At 49.1% G+C, this 16,816-nt stretch overlaps 1 protein-coding gene across 1 annotated transcript in view; it reads right to left on the bottom strand.

Annotated features, from left to right (window-relative positions):
- Positions 1–16,816, bottom strand: part of LOC139405486 (homeobox protein cut-like 1) — a 153,928-nt gene that overhangs the window by 97,135 nt on the left and 39,977 nt on the right. The window contains exons 2-3 of the mRNA XM_071147822.1: positions 12,961–13,071; positions 1,559–1,606 (exon numbers count right to left, since the gene is read on the bottom strand). Of these exons, the coding sequence (XP_071003923.1) occupies positions 1,559–1,606; positions 12,961–13,071 (159 nt within the window). The remainder of the gene's footprint in view (positions 1–1,558; positions 1,607–12,960; positions 13,072–16,816) is intronic.

The raw sequence follows: 16,816 nt of genomic DNA, 5'->3' as shown, positions 1-16,816 counted from the left end.
AGAGAGAGAGAGAGGAGCAGGAGAGAGAGGAGCACGAGAGAGAGAGGAGCAAGAGAGAGAGAGGAGCACGAGAGAGGGGAGCAGGAGAGAGAGGAGCACGAGAGAGAGAGAGAGTGACAGAGAGAGAGGAGCAGGAGAGAGAGAGAGGAGCAGGAGAGAGAGGAGCAGGAGAGAGAGGAGCAGGAGAGAGAGAGAGAGGAGCAGGAGAGAGAGAGAGGAGCAGGAGAGAGAGGAGCAAGAGAGAGAGGGGAGCACGAGAGAGAGGAGCACGAGAGAGAGGAGCACGAGAGAGGGGAGCACGAGAGAGGGGAGCACGAAAGAGAAGAGCACGAGAGAGAGGAGCACGAGAGAGAGAGAGAGGAGCACGAGAGAGAGAGAGAGAGAGGAGCACGAGAGAGAGAGAGGAGCACGAGAGAGAGAGGAGCACGAGAGAGAGGAGCACGAGAGAGAGGAGCAGGAGAGAGAGAGGAGCAGGAGAGAGAGGAGCACGAGAGAGAGAGGAGCAAGAGAGAGAGAGGAGCACGAGAGAGGGGAGCAGGAGAGAGAGGAGCACGAGAGAGAGAGAGAGTGACAGAGAGAGAGGAGCAGGAGAGAGAGAGAGGAGCAGGAGAGAGAGGAGCAGGAGAGAGAGAGAGGAGCAGGAGAGAGAGGAGCATGAGAGAGAGAGAAGCAGGAGAGAGAGAGAGGAGCACGAGAGAGAGAGAGGAGCACGAGAGAGAGAGAGGAGCAGGAGAGAGAGAAGCAGGAGAGAGAGAGGAGCACGAGAGAGAAGAGCACGAGAGAGGGGAGCACGAGAGAGGGGAGCACGAGAGAGGGGAGCACGAGAGAGAGGAGCAGGAGAGAGGAGCAAAAGAGAGAGAGAGAGGCAAGGGAGAGAGAGAGAGAGAGAGAGAGAGAGAGAGAGAGAGAGAGGAGCGAGAGAGCGAGAGAGAGAGAGCAGCATAAGGGAGAGAGGAGCACAAGAGGGCTCCTGAGTGCCTCAGCGGTCTAAGGCACTGCATCTCAGTGCTAGAGGTGTCACTGCAGTCCCTGTATCACAGTCGGCCCTGATTGGGAGTCCCATAGGGCGGTGCACAATTTTTGTAATTTTTTTACATATTTTTTTTTCACCGTTATTCAACCAGGTAGGCCAGTTGAGAACAAGTTCTCCTTTACAACTGCGACCTACAATTAGCCCAGCGTCGTCCAGGTTTGGCCGGGGTAGGCCGCCATTATTAACTGACTTGCCTACTTAAATAATGGTTAAATATATATATATTAAAATAGAGAGAGAACCATGAGAGAGAGACGTCACAAAAACCTCTCTCACTGCCTGGGCTTCATACATCTGATACTCACACAGTACATCTATGTACTGAAATACAAGAGGGAGGGAGGGAGGGAGGACGGACGGACGGACGGACGGAAATTAAAACGAATATTTGAAAGTCCTTGCACACAGAACACCCAGCTGGTGATGGTGAGATAACTGAGTAGAACAATCCTTCTTCACCAGACTGACAACGCACGCACGCACGCACGCGCACACACACACACACACACACACACACACACTTACCTCTCCCTGGAAGCTCTTGAGCAGAGGAGCCACTTGCTTTCTGACATCCTGAAAAGACGAAGAAGAAACAGTTTAGCAGGTTTCCACCTAACACACTGATGAACACACTGATGAACACACTGATGAACACACTGATAAACACACTGATAAACACACTGATAAACACACTGGCTGTTCCACCTAACACTGGCTGTTCATAGCACATTTAAAACCCAACCTCAGCCACAGAGTCCTATTGTTATAGCATTAGGTCAAGAGTCAGTGGTTTCTGATTGGATACCGAGTCAAGTATAGACCTCCGGGAACAAGCATATCCACACACTTGTCAGTTAGCTTGACTATAGCCCTGTTGAGATGCAGCGCAGCTTTCACCACAGTAAGACAGAATGGGTCATCCTGTACAGAGGGCTCTACCTGCTGGGCTCCCGGCTACTTATAGACACACATTAGATCAGGAACACATCATCAATCTAGCGACATAGTGGTGTGTGTGTGTGTGTGTGTGTGTGTGTGTGTGTGTGTGTGTGTGTGTGTGTGTGTACACTTTCATTGTAATGAACTGTCTTTTCTCTTGTTTTACTGCCACAGGGTCTATATTCCCAACGCTTAGGTCAGGGCCTGTATTCCCAACTCTTAGGTCAGGGCCTGTATTCCCAACTCTTAGGTCAGGGCCCGTATTCCCAACTCTTAGGTCAGGGCCTGTATTCCCAACGCTTAGGTCAGGGCCTGTATTCCCAACTCTTAGGTCAGGAACTGTATTCCCAACTCTTAGGTCAGGGCCCGTATTCCCAACTCTTAGGTCAGGGCCCGTATTCCCAACTCTTAGGTCAGGGCCTGTATTCCCAACGCTTAGGTCAGGGCCTGTATTCCCAACGCTTAGGTCAGGGCCTGTATTCCCAACTCTTAGGTCAGGGCCTGTATTCCCAACTCTTAGGTCAGGGCCCGTATTCCCAACTCTTAGGTCAGGGCCCGTATTCCCAACTCTTAGGTCAGGGCCTGTATTCCCAACTCTTAGGTCAGGGCCTGTATTCCCAAGGCTTAGGTCAGGGCCTGTATTCCCAAGGCTTAGGTCAGGGCCTGTATTCCCAAGGCTTAGGTCAGGGCCTGTATTCCCAAGGCTTAGGTCAGGGCCTGTATTCCCAAGGCTTAGGTAAGGGCCTGTATTCACAAGGCTTAGGTCAGGGCCTGTATTCCCAAGGCTTAGGTCAGGGCCCGTGTTCCCAATAACCCCACCCCAGGGGTTATATCAAATGTAATGTATATTATGACCCCACTGACCCTATTGTCACCTCATCAGGGGGACACCCAACAACCTATTGAAATAATGACATCATCGCCTCCCTCCTCCATCACTAAACGCTCATCACCCCACCCGTCAAATAAATTAATCATCTGGTAGAGATAGAGGAACCTAACCTGGTCCGACGTGAATAAACCTAACCCGGTCTGACGTGAATAAACCTAACCTGGTCCGACTTGAATAAACCTAACCCGGTCCGACTTGAATAAACCTAACCCGGTCCGACTTGAATAAACCTAACCCGGTCCGACTTGAATAAACCTAACCCGGTCCGACTTGAATAAACCTAACCCGGTCCGACTTGAATAAACCTAACCCGGTCCGACTTGAATAAACCTAATCCGGTCTGACGTGAATAAACCTAACCCGGTCCGACTTGAATAAACCTAACCCGGTCCGACTTGAATAAACCTAACCCGGTCCGACGTGAATAAACCTAACCTGGTCCGACTTGAATAAACCTAACCCGGTCCGACTTCAATAAACCTAACCCGGTCCGACTTCAATAAACCTAACCCGGTCCGACTTCAATAAACCTAACCTGGTCCGACTTGAATAAACCTAACCCGGTCCGACTTGAATAAACCTAACCTGGTCCGACTTCAATAAACCTAACCTGGTCCGACTTGAATAAACCTAACCCGGTCCGACTTGAATAAACCTAACCCGGTCCGACTTGAATAAACCTAACCCGGTCCGACTTGAATAAACCTAACCTGGTCCGACTTGAATAAACCTAACCCGGTCCGACTTGAATAAACCTAACCTGGTCCGACTTGAATAAACCTAACCTGGTCCGACTTGAATAAACCTAACCCGGTCCGACTTGAATAAACCTAACCCGGTCCGACTTGAATAAACCTAACCCGGTCCGACTTCAATAAACCTAACCCGGTCCGACTTCAATAAACCTAACCCGGTCCGACTTGAATAAACCTAACCCGGTCCGACTTCAATAAACCTAACCCGGTCTGACGTGAATAAACCTAACCTGGTCCGACGTGAATAAACCTAACCTGGTCCGACTTGAATAAACCTAACCCGGTCCGACGTGAATAAACCTAACCTGGTCCGACTTGAATAAACCTAACCTGGTCCGACTTGAATAAACCTAACCCGGTCTGACGTGAATAAACCTAACCCGGTCCGACTTGAATAAACCTAACCTGGTCCGACTTGAATAAACCTAACCTGGTCCGACTTGAATAAACCTAACCCGGTCCGACTTGAATAAACCTAACCCGGTCCGACTTGAATAAACCTAACCTGGTCTGAGGTGGATGAGTCTAATTTAGTCTGTTGTCATCTGACTTCTAGGCTGATTCGACTCTCTAGGCTGGTTATTCAGAGCTAACCTCATATCAATTATTATACCATGGCATTGTTGAATACTTGACACGTACATCAACACATTATATCAACACGGTAGAATTCATGTCTATAGTTGATTCTTACATATTCTATGTTTGAGCTGCTTTTGAAAGCAAAAGTCAAATTAAAAACATTATTGGCATTGTTGAATTCGAATTTCACAATAGCAAGCTACAGGACTGATGTTTTGGTGAGCTAAACTTAGCGAGTCTGTCTGTTTGGTTACCACGGCAACCACTGTCGCGTAAACCTGCTAGCTACCTCAGCGGATGCTAAAACACATTTCTAGCGGCAAAATGTGTTCAATTATAGCCGTGGACGAAAAAAGGGGAGAAACAACCAGGGGCTCTATGGCTTCTCAGGAACATAAGGCAACTCTGTGGTACACACCTTCCACGTCGTTCATTTAGTTTCCATAGAACGCATAGCCACTCGTTAAAACTCCCATTACGGCGACGTTCCCTAATAACAACAACGATGCTGCTTTGATTCCAGTCTGTGTTTGAACAATTAGGGTTGCCTTGGAAACACACGACAATACCCAAGGGGCATCCCCCGGGGACAAACAGGACAGACAGAATGATCCTAGTCAGCAGGAATGTCACATAGCACATTATTTCGGGAACTTTGCATGTCTATATTTTCCTGTCCTCCTCTGGAGAAGAAGGTACTGTCTCTGTTTCAGCTGGTATGGAGAAGGTACTGTCTCTGTTTCAGCTGGTATGGAGAAGGTACTGTCTCTGTTTCAGCTGGTATGGAGGAGAAGGTACTGTCTCTGTTTCAGCTGGTATGGAGGAGAAGGTACTGTCTCTGTTTCAGCTGGTATGGAGAAGGTACTGTCTCTGTTTCAGCTGGTATGGAGGAGAAGGTACTGTCTCTGTTTCAGCTGGTATGGAGGAGAAGGTACTGTCTCTGTTTCAGCTGGTATGGAGGAGAAGGTACTGTCTCTGTTTCAGCTGGTATGGAGAAGGTACTGTCTCTGTTTCAGCTGGTATGGAGAAGAAGGTACTGTCTCTGTTTCAGCTGGTATGGAGAAGGTACTGTCTCTGTTTCAGCTGGTATGGAGGAGAAGGTACTGTCTCTGTTTCAGCTGGTATGGAGAAGGTACTGTCTCTGTTTCAGCTGGTATGGAGGAGAAGGTACTGTCTCTGTTTCAGCTGGTATGGAGGAGAAGGTACTGTCTCTGTTTCAGCTGGTATGGAGGAGAAGGTACTGTCTCTGTTTCAGCTGGTATGGTGGAGAAGGTACTGTCTCTGTTTCAGCTGGTATGGAGGAGAAGGTACTGTCTCTGTTTCAGCTGGTATGGAGGAGAAGGTACTGTCTCTGTTTCAGCTGGTATGGAGGAGAAGGTACTGTCTCTGTTTCAGCTGGTATGGAGGAGAAGGTACTGTCTCTGTTTCAGCTGGTATGGAGGAGAAGGTACTGTCTCTGTTTCAGCTGGTATGGAGGAGAAGGTACTGTCTTTGTTTCAGCTGGTATGGAGGAGAAGGTACTGTCTCTGTTTCAGCTGGTATGGAGGAGAAGGTACTGTCTCTGTTTCAGCTGGTATGGAGGAGAAGGTACTGTCTCTCTTTCAGCTGGTATGGAGGAGAAGGTACTGTCTCTGTTTCAGCTGGTATGGAGGAGAAGGTACTGTCTCTGTTTCAGCTGGTATGGAGGAGAAGGTACTGTCTCTGTTTCAGCTGGTATGGAGGAGAAGGTACTGTCTCTGTTTCAGCTGGTATGGAGGAGAAGGTACTGTCTCTGTTTCAGCTGGTATGGAGGAGAAGGTACTGTCTCTGTTTCAGCTGGTATGGAGGAGAAGGTACTGTCTCTGTTTCAGCTGGTATGGAGGAGAAGGTACTGTCTCTGTTTCAGCTGGTATGGAGGAGAAGGTACTGTCTCTGTTTCAGCTGGTATGGAGGAGAAGGTACTGTCTCTGTTTCAGCTGGTATGGAGGAGAAGGTACTGTCTCTGTTTCAGCTGGTATGGAGAAGGTACTGTCTCTGTTTCAGCTGGTATGGTCAGTCTAGCTGTATGGAGGAGAAGGTACTGTCTCTGTTTCAGCTGGTATGGTCAGTCTAGCTGTATGGAGGAGAAGGTACTGTCTCTGTTTCAGCTGGTATGGAGGAGAAGGTACTGTCTCTGTTTCAGCTGGTATGGTCAGTCTAGCTGTATGGAGAAGGTACTGTCTCTGTTTCAGCTGGTATGGAGGAGAAGGTACTGTCTCTGTTTCAGCTGGTATGGAGGAGAAGGTACTGTCTCTGTTTCAGCTGGTATGGAGAAGGTACTGTCTCTGTTCCAGCTGGTATGGTCAGTCTAGCTGTATGGAGGAGAAGGTACTGTCTCTGTTTCAGCTGGTATGGTCAGTCTAGCTGTATGGAGGAGAAGGTACTGTCTCTGTTTCAGCTGGTATGGTCAGTCTAGCTGTATGGAGAAGGTACTGTCTCTGTTTCAGCTGGTATGGTCAGTATAGCTGTATGGAGGAGAAGGTACTGTCTCTGTTTCAGCTGGTATGGTCAGTCTAGCTGTATGGAGGAGAAGGTACTGTCTCTGTTTCAGCTGGTATGGTCAGTCTAGCTGTATGGAGAAGGTACTGTCTCTGTTTCAGCTGGTATGGTCAGTCTAGCTGTATGGAGGAGAAGGTACTGTCTCTGTTTCAGCTGGTATGGTCAGTCTAGCTGTATGGAGAAGGTACTGTCTCTGTTTCAGCTGGTATGGTCAGTCTAGCTGTATGGAGAAGGTACTGCTCTGTGTCAGCTGGTATGGAGGAGAAGGTACTGTCTCTGTTTCAGCTGGTATGGTCAGTCTAGCTGTATGGAGGAGAAGGTACTGCTCTGTTTCAGCTGGTATGGTCAGTCTAGCTGTATGGAGGAGAAGGTACTGCTCTGTTTCAGCTGGTATGGTCAGTCTAGCTGTATGGAGGAGGTACTGTCTCTGTTTCAGCTGGTATGGTCAGTCTAGCTGTATGGAGGAGAAGGTACTGTCTCTGTTTCAGCTGGTATGGACAGTCTAGCTGTATGGAGGAGGTACTGCTCTGTTTCAGCTGGTATGGTCAGTCTAGCTGTATGGAGAAGGTACTGTCTCTGTTTCAGCTGGTATGGACAGTCTAGCTGTATGGAGGAGAAGGTACTGTCTCTGTTTCAGCTGGTATGGTCAGTCTAGCTGTATGGAGGAGGTACTGCTCTGTTTCAGCTGGTATGGTCAGTCTAGCTGTATGGAGAAGGTACTGTCTCTGTTTCAGCTGGTATGGTCAGTCTAGCTGTATGGAGGAGAAGGTACTGTCTCTGTTTCAGCTGGTATGGTCAGTCTAGCTGTATGGAGAAGGTACTGTCTCTGTTTCAGCTGGTATGGTCAGTCTAGCTGTATGGAGAAGGTACTGCTCTGTGTCAGCTGGTATGGAGGAGAAGGTACTGTCTCTGTTTCAGCTGGTATGGTCAGTCTAGCTGTATGGAGGAGAAGGTACTGTCTCTGTTTCAGCTGGTATGGTCAGTCTAGCTGTATGGAGAAGGTACTGTCTCTGTTTCAGCTGGTATGGTCAGTATAGCTGTATGGAGGAGAAGGTACTGTCTCTGTTTCAGCTGGTATGGTCAGTCTAGCTGTATGGAGGAGAAGGTACTGTCTCTGTTTCAGCTGGTATGGTCAGTCTAGCTGTATGGAGAAGGTACTGTCTCTGTTTCAGCTGGTATGGTCAGTCTAGCTGTATGGAGGAGAAGGTACTGTCTCTGTTTCAGCTGGTATGGTCAGTCTAGCTGTATGGAGAAGGTACTGTCTCTGTTTCAGCTGGTATGGTCAGTCTAGCTGTATGGAGAAGGTACTGCTCTGTGTCAGCTGGTATGGAGGAGAAGGTACTGTCTCTGTTTCAGCTGGTATGGTCAGTCTAGCTGTATGGAGGAGAAGGTACTGCTCTGTTTCAGCTGGTATGGTCAGTCTAGCTGTATGGAGGAGAAGGTACTGCTCTGTTTCAGCTGGTATGGTCAGTCTAGCTGTATGGAGGAGGTACTGTCTCTGTTTCAGCTGGTATGGTCAGTCTAGCTGTATGGAGGAGAAGGTACTGTCTCTGTTTCAGCTGGTATGGACAGTCTAGCTGTATGGAGGAGAAGGTACTGTCTCTGTTTCAGCTGGTATGGAGGAGAAGGTACTGTCTCTGTTTCAGCTGGTATGGAGGAGAAGGTACTGTCTCTGTTTCAGCTGGTATGGAGGAGAAGGTACTGTCTCTGTTTCAGCTGGTATGGAGGAGAAGGTACTGTCTCTGTTTCAGCTGGTATGGAGGAGAAGGTACTGTCTCTGTTTCAGCTGGTATGGAGGAGAAGGTACTGTCTCTGTTTCAGCTGGTATGGAGGAGAAGGTACTGTCTCTGTTTCAGCTGGTATGGAGGAGAAGGTACTGTCTCTGTTTCAGCTGGTATGGAGGAGAAGGTACTGTCTCTGTTTCAGCTGGTATGGAGAAGGTACTGTCTCTGTTTCAGCTGGTATGGTCAGTCTAGCTGTATGGAGGAGAAGGTACTGTCTCTGTTTCAGCTGGTATGGTCAGTCTAGCTGTATGGAGGAGAAGGTACTGTCTCTGTTTCAGCTGGTATGGAGGAGAAGGTACTGTCTCTGTTTCAGCTGGTATGGTCAGTCTAGCTGTATGGAGAAGGTACTGTCTCTGTTTCAGCTGGTATGGAGGAGAAGGTACTGTCTCTGTTTCAGCTGGTATGGAGGAGAAGGTACTGTCTCTGTTTCAGCTGGTATGGAGGAGAAGGTACTGTCTCTGTTTCAGCTGGTATGGAGGAGAAGGTACTGTCTCTGTTTCAGCTGGTATGGAGGAGAAGGTACTGTCTCTGTTTCAGCTGGTATGGAGGAGAAGGTACTGTCTCTGTTTCAGCTGGTATGGAGGAGAAGGTACTGTCTCTGTTTCAGCTGGTATGGAGGAGAAGGTACTGTCTCTGTTTCAGCTGGTATGGAGGAGAAGGTACTGTCTCTGTTTCAGCTGGTATGGAGGAGAAGGTACTGTCTCTGTTTCAGCTGGTATGGAGGAGAAGGTACTGTCTCTGTTTCAGCTGGTATGGAGGAGAAGGTACTGTCTCTGTTTCAGCTGGTATGGAGAAGGTACTGTCTCTGTTTCAGCTGGTATGGTCAGTCTAGCTGTATGGAGGAGAAGGTACTGTCTCTGTTTCAGCTGGTATGGTCAGTCTAGCTGTATGGAGGAGAAGGTACTGTCTCTGTTTCAGCTGGTATGGAGGAGAAGGTACTGTCTCTGTTTCAGCTGGTATGGTCAGTCTAGCTGTATGGAGAAGGTACTGTCTCTGTTTCAGCTGGTATGGAGGAGAAGGTACTGTCTCTGTTTCAGCTGGTATGGAGGAGAAGGTACTGTCTCTGTTTCAGCTGGTATGGAGGAGAAGGTACTGTCTCTGTTTCAGCTGGTATGGAGGAGAAGGTACTGTCTCTGTTTCAGCTGGTATGGAGGAGAAGGTACTGTCTCTGTTTCAGCTGGTATGGAGGAGAAGGTACTGTCTCTGTTTCAGCTGGTATGGACAGTCTAGCTGTATGGAGGAGAAGGTACTGTCTCTGTTTCAGCTGGTATGGTCAGTCTAGCTGTATGGAGAAGGTACTGTCTCTGTTTCAGCTGGTATGGAGGAGAAGGTACTGTCTCTGTTTCAGCTGGTATGGAGGAGAAGGTACTGTCTCTGTTTCAGCTGGTATGGAGGAGAAGGTACTGTCTCTGTTTCAGCTGGTATGGAGGAGAAGGTACTGTCTCTGTTTCAGCTGGTATGGAGGAGAAGGTACTGTCTCTCTTTCAGCTGGTATGGAGGAGAAGGTACTGTCTCTGTTTCAGCTGGTATGGAGGAGAAGGTACTGTCTCTGTTTCAGCTGGTATGGAGGGGAAGGTACTGTCTCTGTTTCAGCTGGTATGGAGGAGAAGGTACTGTCTCTGTTTCAGCTGGTATGGAGGAGAAGGTACTGTCTCTGTTTCAGCTGGTATGGTCAGTCTAGCTGTATGGAGAAGGTACTGTCTCAGTTTCAGCTGGTATGGTCAGTCTAGCTGTATGGAGGAGAAGGTACTGTCTCTGTTTCAGCTGGTATGGTCAGTCTAGCTGTATGGAGGAGAAGGTACTGTCTCTGTTTCAGCTGGTATGGTCAGTCTAGCTGTATGGAGAAGGTACTGTCTCTGTTTCAGCTGGTATGGAGGAGAAGGTACTGTCTCTGTTTCAGCTGGTATGGTCAGTATAGCTGTATGGAGGAGAAGGTACTGTCTCTGTTTCAGCTGGTATGGTCAGTCTAGCTGTATGGAGGAGAAGGTACTGTCTCTGTTTCAGCTGGTATGGTCAGTCTAGCTGTATGGAGAAGGTACTGTCTCTGTTTCAGCTGGTATGGTCAGTCTAGCTGTATGGAGGAGAAGGTACTGTCTCTGTTTCAGCTGGTATGGTCAGTCTAGCTGTATGGAGAAGGTACTGTCTCTGTTTCAGCTGGTATGGTCAGTCTAGCTGTATGGAGAAGGTACTGCTCTGTGTCAGCTGGTATGGAGGAGAAGGTACTGTCTCTGTTTCAGCTGGTATGGTCAGTCTAGCTGTATGGAGGAGAAGGTACTGCTCTGTTTCAGCTGGTATGGTCAGTCTAGCTGTATGGAGGAGAAGGTACTGCTCTGTTTCAGCTGGTATGGTCAGTCTAGCTGTATGGAGGAGGTACTGTCTCTGTTTCAGCTGGTATGGTCAGTCTAGCTGTATGGAGGAGAAGGTACTGTCTCTGTTTCAGCTGGTATGGACAGTCTAGCTGTATGGAGGAGGTACTGCTCTGTTTCAGCTGGTATGGTCAGTCTAGCTGTATGGAGAAGGTACTGTCTCTGTTTCAGCTGGTATGGACAGTCTAGCTGTATGGAGGAGAAGGTACTGTTCTGTTTCAGCTGGTATGGTCAGTCTAGCTGTATGGAGGAGGTACTGCTCTGTTTCAGCTGGTATGGTCAGTCTAGCTGTATGGAGAAGGTACTGTCTCTGTTTCAGCTGGTATGGTCAGTCTAGCTGTATGGAGGAGAAGGTACTGTCTCTGTTTCAGCTGGTATGGTCAGTCTAGCTGTATGGAGAAGGTACTGTCTCTGTTTCAGCTGGTATGGTCAGTCTAGCTGTATGGAGAAGGTACTGCTCTGTGTCAGCTGGTATGGAGGAGAAGGTACTGTCTCTGTTTCAGCTGGTATGGTCAGTCTAGCTGTATGGAGGAGAAGGTACTGTCTCTGTTTCAGCTGGTATGGTCAGTCTAGCTGTATGGAGAAGGTACTGTCTCTGTTTCAGCTGGTATGGTCAGTATAGCTGTATGGAGGAGAAGGTACTGTCTCTGTTTCAGCTGGTATGGTCAGTCTAGCTGTATGGAGGAGAAGGTACTGTCTCTGTTTCAGCTGGTATGGTCAGTCTAGCTGTATGGAGAAGGTACTGTCTCTGTTTCAGCTGGTATGGTCAGTCTAGCTGTATGGAGGAGAAGGTACTGTCTCTGTTTCAGCTGGTATGGTCAGTCTAGCTGTATGGAGAAGGTACTGTCTCTGTTTCAGCTGGTATGGTCAGTCTAGCTGTATGGAGAAGGTACTGCTCTGTGTCAGCTGGTATGGAGGAGAAGGTACTGTCTCTGTTTCAGCTGGTATGGTCAGTCTAGCTGTATGGAGGAGAAGGTACTGCTCTGTTTCAGCTGGTATGGTCAGTCTAGCTGTATGGAGGAGAAGGTACTGCTCTGTTTCAGCTGGTATGGTCAGTCTAGCTGTATGGAGGAGGTACTGTCTCTGTTTCAGCTGGTATGGTCAGTCTAGCTGTATGGAGGAGAAGGTACTGTCTCTGTTTCAGCTGGTATGGACAGTCTAGCTGTATGGAGGAGGTACTGCTCTGTTTCAGCTGGTATGGTCAGTTTAGCTGTATGGAGAAGGTACTGTCTCTGTTTCAGCTGGTATGGACAGTCTAGCTGTATGGAGGAGAAGGTACTGTTCTGTTTCAGCTGGTATGGTCAGTCTAGCTGTATGGAGGAGGTACTGCTCTGTTTCAGCTGGTATGGTCAGTCTAGCTGTATGGAGAAGGTACTGTCTCTGTTTCAGCTGGTATGGTCAGTCTAGCTGTATGGAGGAGAAGGTACTGTCTCTGTTTCAGCTGGTATGGTCAGTCTAGCTGTATGGAGAAGGTACTGTCTCTGTTTCAGCTGGTATGGTCAGTCTAGCTGTATGGAGAAGGTACTGCTCTGTGTCAGCTGGTATGGAGGAGAAGGTACTGTCTCTGTTTCAGCTGGTATGGTCAGTCTAGCTGTATGGAGGAGAAGGTACTGCTCTGTTTCAGCTGGTATGGTCAGTCTAGCTGTATGGAGGAGAAGGTACTGTCTCTGTTTCAGCTGGTATGGTCAGTCTAGCTGTATGGAGAAGGTACTGTCTCTGTTTCAGCTGGTATGGTCAGTCTAGCAGTATGGAGAAGATACGTTCTATATCTATAAGTGTCCAGATATAATGTTTAAATCCTTCGAAACTAATGTGATTTCTGGATTCAAATAAAGTATTTAAAATGTGTGTGTTTGTGTATCGATGCCTGTGTGTGTGTGTGTGTAGGTGTGTAGGTGTGTGTGTAGGTGTGTGTGTATGTCTGTGTGTGTGTGTGTGTGTGTAGGTGTGTAGGTGTGTGTGTGTGTAGGTGTGTAGGTGTGTAGGTGTGTAGGTGTGTGTGTATGTCTGTGTGTGTGTGTGTGTGTGTGTGTGTGTGTGTGTGTGTGTGTGTGTGTGTGTGTGTGTGTGTGTGTGTGTGTGTGTGTGTCACCTCAGGCGTGTTCTTCTTGAAGTCGCGGCTCTGGTCGATGAGTTTCTTCCTGGACTGTTCGCTCTCATCCTGTCTGTTGGCGAGCTGTGTGGCGGTGGCGTCTAGTTCTCTCTGAAACACACACACACACGTGTTGTGAGAGGCTTTGTAGGGCGCAGCGGTCTGCATCTCAGTGCTTGATGCGTCACTACAGACACCCTGGTTCGAATCCAGACGGTATCACAACCGGCCGTGATTGGGAGTCCCATAAGGTGGCGTACAATTGGCCCAGCGTCATCCGGGTTTGGCCAGAGGTAGGCCGTCATTGTAAATAGGAATTTGCTCTTAACGGACTTTCCTAGTTAAATAAAATTATTTTCCAACAAATTCTCTCCCCTTCTTCTCCCTCTCCTTCTCAACCTTCTCGTCCTCAACCATCTCCCTCTCCTTCTCAACCTTCTCCTCCTCAACCCTCTCCCTCTCCTTCTCAACCTTCTCGTCCTCAACCCTCTCCCTCTCCTTCTCAACCTTCTCCTCCTCAACCCTCTCCCTCTCCTTCTCAACCTTCTCCTCCTCAACCCTCTCCCTCTCCTTCTCAACCTTCTCCTCCTCAACCCTCTCCCTCTCCTTCTCAACCGTCTCCTCCTCAACCCTCTCCCTCTCCTTCTCAACCTTCTTCTCCTCAACCCTCTCCCTCTCAACCTTCTCCTCCTCAACCCTCTCCTTCTCAACCTTCTCCTCCTCAACCCTCTCCCTCTCAACCTTCTCCTCCTCAACCCTCTCCCTCTCCTTCTCAACCTTCTCCTCCTCAACCCTCTTCCTCTCAACCGTCTCCTTCTCAACCTTCTCCTCCTCAACCCTCTCCCTCTCCTTCTCAACCTTCTCGTCCTCAACCCTCTCCTTCTCAACCTTCTCCTCCTCAACCCTCTCCCTCTCCTTCTCAACCTTCTCCTCCTCAACCCTATCCTTCTCAACCCTCTCCTCCTCAACCCTCTCCTCCTCAACCCTCTCCCTCTCCTTCTCAACCTTCTCCCTCTCCTTCTCAACCTTCTCCTCCTCAACCCTCTCCCTCCTCAACCCTCTCCCTCTCCTTCTCAACCTTCTCCTCCTCAACCCTCTCCCTCTCCTCCTCAACCCTCTCCCTCTCCTCCTCAACCCTCTCCCTCTACTCCTCAACCCTCTCCCTCTCAACCCTCTCCTACTCCTACTCAACCCTCTCCCTCTCAACCCTCTCCCACTCAACCCCTCCTACTCAATCCTCTCCTACTCAATCCTCTCCTACTCAATCCTCTCCTACTCAGTCCTCTCCTACTCAGTCCTCTCCTACTCAGTCCTCTCCCACTCAACCCTCTCCTACTCCTCTTCAACCCTCTCCCTCTCCTCCTCAACCCTCTCCCTCTCAACCCTCTCCTACTCCTCCTCAACCCTCTCCCCCTCAACCCTCTCCTACTCCTCCTCAACCCTTTCCCACTCCTCCTCAACCCTCTCCTACTCCTCCTCAATCCTCTCCTTCTCCTCAACCCTCTCCCTCTCCTCCCTCTCCCTCTCCTCCTCTCCTTCTCCTCCTCAATCCTCTCCTTCTCCTCCTCAACCCTCTCCCTCTCCTCCTCAACCCTCTCCCTCTCCTCCTCAACCCTCTCCCTCTCCTCAACCCTCTCCTTCTCCTCCTCAACCCTTTCCCACTCCTCCTCAACCCTCTCCCTCTCAACCCTCTCCCTATAAACCCTCTCCTACTCCTCCTCAACCCTCTCCTTCTCCTCCTCAACCCTCTCCTCATCAACCCTCTCCCTCTCAACCCTCTCCCTCTCAACCCTCCTACTCCTCCTCAACCCTCTCCCTCTCAACCCTCTCCCTCTCAACCCTCTCCTACTCCTCCTCATTCCTCTCCCTCTCAACCCTCTCCCTCTCCTCCTCAACCCTCTCCTCCTCACCCCTCTCCCTCTTCTCCTCACCCCTACCGTTCTCCACCTTCCTCCCCATCCCTCTTCCCCCCCTCTCCCCTCTGCTCACCCAGGAGAGAGAAGATGCTGCTGGTAACACAGCACTAATAACTTAAATACCAAATTATTTATTTTACACACATTACCATAGGGGCCAATAGAGACAAATCTACAGCATCCCCAGACACTCAAAAAGCCCACACCGTCTAGACTCAATGGGAATACCAGAATAGAGTTATCGAGCAAAATAATGACAAATCCTATTCTATCATAGATCCATCTCTTCCCAGACCAGATCCCAGACCAGATCCCAGTGGGTGTAAATCCAGACTGATCCCAGACCAGAGCCCAGTGGATGTAAAGCCAGACTGATCCCAGACCAGATCCCAGTGGGTGTAAAGCCAGACTGATCCCAGACCAGATCCCAGTGGGTGTAAAGCCAGACTGATCCCAGACCAGAACCCAGTGGGTGTAAAGCCAGACTGATCCCAGACCAGATCCCAGTGGGTGGAAAGCCAGACTGATCCCAGACCAGATCCCAGTGGGTGTAAAGCCAGACTGATCCCAGACCAGATCCCAGTGGGTGTAAAGCCAGACTGATCCCAGACCAGATATAGACTACACTAGAGAGGGAGGGACAGATATAGACTACACTAGAGAGGGAGGGACAGATATAGACTACACTAGAGAGGGAGGGACAGATATAGACTACACTAGAGAGGGAGGGACAGATATAGACTACACTAGAGAGGGAGGAGGAGGGACAGATAGACTACACTAGAGAGGGAGGGACAGATATAGACTACACTAGAGAGGGAGGGACAGATATAGACTACACTAGAGAGGGAGGGACAGATATAGACTACACTAGAGAGGGAGGAGGAGGGACAGGTAGACTACACTAGAGAGGGAGGAGGAGGGCCAGATATAGACTACACTAGAGAGGGAGGGACAGATATAGACTACACTAGAGAGGGAGGAGGAGGGCCAGATGGACAGATATAGACTACACTAGAGAGGGAGGGACAGATATAGACTACACTAGAGAGGGAGGAGGAGGGACAGATAGACTACACTAGAGAGGGAGGAGGAGGGCCAGATATAGACTACACTAGAGAGGGAGGGACAGATATAGACTACACTAGAGAGGGAGGAGGAGGGCCAGATATAGACTACACTAGAGAGAGAGGAGGAGGGCCAGATATAGACTACACTAGAGAGAGAGGGACAGATATAGACTACACTAGAGAGGGAGGGACAGATATAGACTACACTAGAGAGGGAGGGACAGATATAGACTACACTAGAGAGGGAGGAGGATGGACAGATGGACAGAGAGGGAGGAGGAGGGACAGATGGACAGAGAGGGAGGAGGAGGGCCAGATGGACAGAGAGGGAGGAGGAGGGCCAGATGGACAGAGGCTTAAAGAGCAAACAGTTTTTACATTAAGACAGAATTCTGTTTTCTTCATGGAAAAATACAAATAGCGCTGCACTTCTGTGAAGTTATTGGAAGCAAATTTCTGCCAATTTCTGCGTTTCACGAATGTATTTTCTGTGAAGGAAAAATCTCTTCTCCGTCTACTGACGCAGGTGAAATGGGTTAAGAGACGCAGATCATTTGTTTTTTGATGGTCTGCGTTTTGAAAATGCACATTTCTGAACTCTAACACGACATTTGGGAAAGGAGTTGCCGCGTCGGACAAGAACCACAAGGACTCCGCTATAAACCACAGAATCTACAGATGTTTTGAAATGGCTGGTTTCTTTTCCCAAGGTCTCAATGCTACGTACCAGTTCTACCAGAAATGTCCTTCTGGGTCAGCACTTCCTAGTTTCAGCCTGTAGGCTACTGCTTCAACTCCTACTCAAGAGCAAACACCGTGTGCTCACATGAATTAGGCACAATCAGGAGAGGAGAGGAGAGGGGTATTCAC

This window comes from Oncorhynchus clarkii, unplaced genomic scaffold (assembly GCF_045791955.1).
Source record: "Oncorhynchus clarkii lewisi isolate Uvic-CL-2024 unplaced genomic scaffold, UVic_Ocla_1.0 unplaced_contig_6067_pilon_pilon, whole genome shotgun sequence".
Classification (NCBI taxonomy): Eukaryota; Metazoa; Chordata; class Actinopteri; order Salmoniformes; family Salmonidae; genus Oncorhynchus; species Oncorhynchus clarkii.
This window is presented reverse-complemented; position numbering and strand designations above follow the sequence as displayed.